At 31.1% G+C, this 2942-nt stretch overlaps 1 protein-coding gene across 1 annotated transcript; it reads right to left on the bottom strand.

The window, feature by feature from the left end:
- Positions 1-230: 230 nt before the first annotated feature.
- Positions 231-1454, bottom strand: LOC103497118 (copper transporter 1). The gene is made up of 2 exons (XM_008459205.3): positions 661-1454; positions 231-504 (listed from the first exon to the last, which is right to left on the bottom strand). The coding sequence occupies exons 1-2, from the start codon at positions 1103-1105 to the stop codon at positions 488-490; spliced, it is 462 nt and encodes a 153-aa protein (XP_008457427.2). The 5' UTR covers positions 1106-1454; the 3' UTR covers positions 231-487.
- Between the last annotated feature and the right edge of the window lie 1488 nt (positions 1455-2942).

Here is a 2942-nt window from a genome sequence, read left to right as displayed (position 1 = left end):
GACAAATGAAAAAAGATGAAGTAAACTTCAAATAATTAGAACTTTCATACCGAATCAAACTTCACGACATCTATCTAAAATTAAACCACATATGTAAAATCAAATTTATCAAAATCAAGTCATCTAAATCTACACAATAGAAAAGTAGTTACATCGCTATTCAAATTTGAATGAAATTTAAAATTCAAACCTTACGACAAATAAGGTGAAAAAAAACAAAAATAGAAACATTTTGACAGCAACATATATCTATCTGTATAATGCATATGAATGCTAAACACTCACGGATTGTAAGTTTAGACAACGACTATGAATCCTAAACACCACTAAAAATCTTATGGAATATCTTCATAGTTCTTGCTTACAATTACAAAATTAAGAATCCTAAATCAAAACGATGAACAGTGAGAATAGAAAAATTACATGATGAATTATCCCTGAAATCTGAATCCAAAGCATTTCCAATTTACCATTTCCCCTCTTCCGTTTACAACTTGACATAAGCTGCAAAGAATTCCAACAACAAATTTCGTTTCTAATCCAATCCAAGAAAAATTCATCACAAACATTCAATACACTATTATAATATTTAATCTCAATTCCAGATTCCCACGTTATCCCTTCATCAACAACTAAGAGGAGGAAGATCAGAGGATTTACCAGAAACCGCTTCCGATCTCTTGAAAAATCTACTCCCAAACAAGAAAAAACCCAAGCAATGTCCACCAATTGCAACCAAAAGCACTCCAACATTGAACGACATCACCGCAAGCATCACTAAATACGCTAATCCAACCCTAACCGTATGCATCAGAGTCCGGATCAATCCTGCCGCCGCCTGGCTCGAATCTTCCTTAATCAATCGGCAATGTGTAAGCCATTCGACGAGAAAAGCAAGCACGAAGATCAAGATTAAGGCTAAAGCGTACATGCCGGAGCGCTCGCCAGGCCAGCGATGGAACAGAATCTCGGCGTTGGTTCCCCAAAAGAAGGTCATGTGCATCATCGTCTTGTGGTGCATCATTTCCGGGGATGCGGTGGAGGAGTCCGGTGGCGGTGTCATGCCGTGCATATGGTGGTTGTGAGCTTCGGCGACAGCGTCCATGGCAGCTACGGTGCCGGGAAATCTTCGTGTGTGGTATTGGGAAGGGCGATTGGTTTGTGATAAGTGATAAGAACGCCGTCTGTTTCAGTATTGAATGGATTTGTTCGTACACTCATTGCGACTTCTATGACTAGAACTCCATGATTCAGTGTACCGGCGGTTCATCATTTTTCATGTGTGTTCACCTCTCATGATTTGACACGTGTAGTTTCTTTTTAATTTTTGACATATTATTATTTGGAAAGTTTTCCAAAGAAAATTTTTAAATAATTAATGATGATCGGTGATTAATATCACAAATTTGAAGTAAATTTAAGTTAATCATCACATTTAAGTTGATTAGGTCGTTGGAAATAATCGTGTGTGATTATATAACCTGATCTCAGTATTAGAGTTACTGCATGACAGAGAGATGTTAAAGATGTAATATAAAGTTAGTGTTAACATTTTTTGCTTAGTAGTTTTAAATGTTCAAAATAGAACTATTGAGTTTTGCAATCGTAAATTTAAATGTTATATATATATATATATTCAACATTTGAGGAAACTCGAACTAAACTTTAATTTTAAAATATTATGATTATTTCATTGAATTGTTATTCATTTAGAAAATATTTTTTTCGAGCTTAAATGGTTAATTGGGCTTTGGTTTTGAAATTGTGTGCATAATAGTAATGTCCCTAGTTAAAGATCTTGAAAGTCGGGTTGTTATATATACCCACTACCCTCACGTGAAATCTAATGAAATCTAATACTTTAATCTCGTCAAAACACACTATTGCTTTTTCTTTAGTATCTCATTGAAGATGGTTATGTTTATCATAACTCTACCACGATAACCATGTCTATTGATCATTTTACTTTGTTGAGAACTAGTCATCCGTACATGAAAAACTCAATTTCCTATATCATGATCAAAATATAAACAAAATTTTCATATTCCTCCAATTTATTATGTGTCATGTTAACATACTTTTGAGAATAGGATGTGATCCACTGACATTAATGTGAGATCCACTAATATTTATGAGAACAAATTTATAGTGTGAACATAGAGAATATGATACTCACACATAGTACCGAAAAATTTAGTGAGATTCTTCTTAATTGCTTATTATAGATCGTGAACTATTATCGTTTGTTTATAGTAATATAATTTATGTTTGAAATAGAAAGTATAGTTTAGAATAATGACCTATAATAGTCCAAACACCTTTTAGTTCTTCATTTAAAATAAATGGTTATTTTTATATTTTATAGAGAGACATGTGATACATTATTTTAATAATTTCTTCACCTACCATGGATAAAAATATATCACATGTATTTTCACACACAGACACACACATATATATTAGCATAGTTTAACGTTGGATTGAGATCAGATATTGGAAAAAGGAAATAAAAAGTATAGTTTGTGATTTTAAATTAATAATCATTTTATTCTCTATCCTATGGAGATAAGAGACTTACCAAATGATGAAAAGAAAAAACAAGTAAAAAGGAAAAAACACTAAACATCTCATTACTAATTGTTTCTGCTTTTTATTTTGAAAATTAAACTTATAATTTCTTCGACATTCATTTATTGAAATGGTTTTTATTAATTTTTAGTAATGATTGAATTTTTAGTCAAATTTTAAAAACAAAAACAAGTATTTTAAAAAGTATATATAGGTTTCATATTTTAAAGCAAAAATCGAAAAATCAACGTTCTATTTAGTACCATTTTGTTTTTTTTTTTTTTCCTTTTTGTCTTTGTTTTTAAAACGTGATAGTGTATTGTATGTTTAATTTAAAAAGAGAAACTAAATGTCTCAAATGAAATCTAAATTAT

This window comes from Cucumis melo, chromosome 12 (genome assembly GCF_025177605.1).
Source record: "Cucumis melo cultivar AY chromosome 12, USDA_Cmelo_AY_1.0, whole genome shotgun sequence".
Lineage (NCBI taxonomy): Eukaryota > Viridiplantae > Streptophyta > Magnoliopsida > Cucurbitales > Cucurbitaceae > Cucumis > Cucumis melo.
Note: the sequence above shows the minus strand (reverse complement) of the source record. Positions and strands in the feature narration are given on the sequence as shown.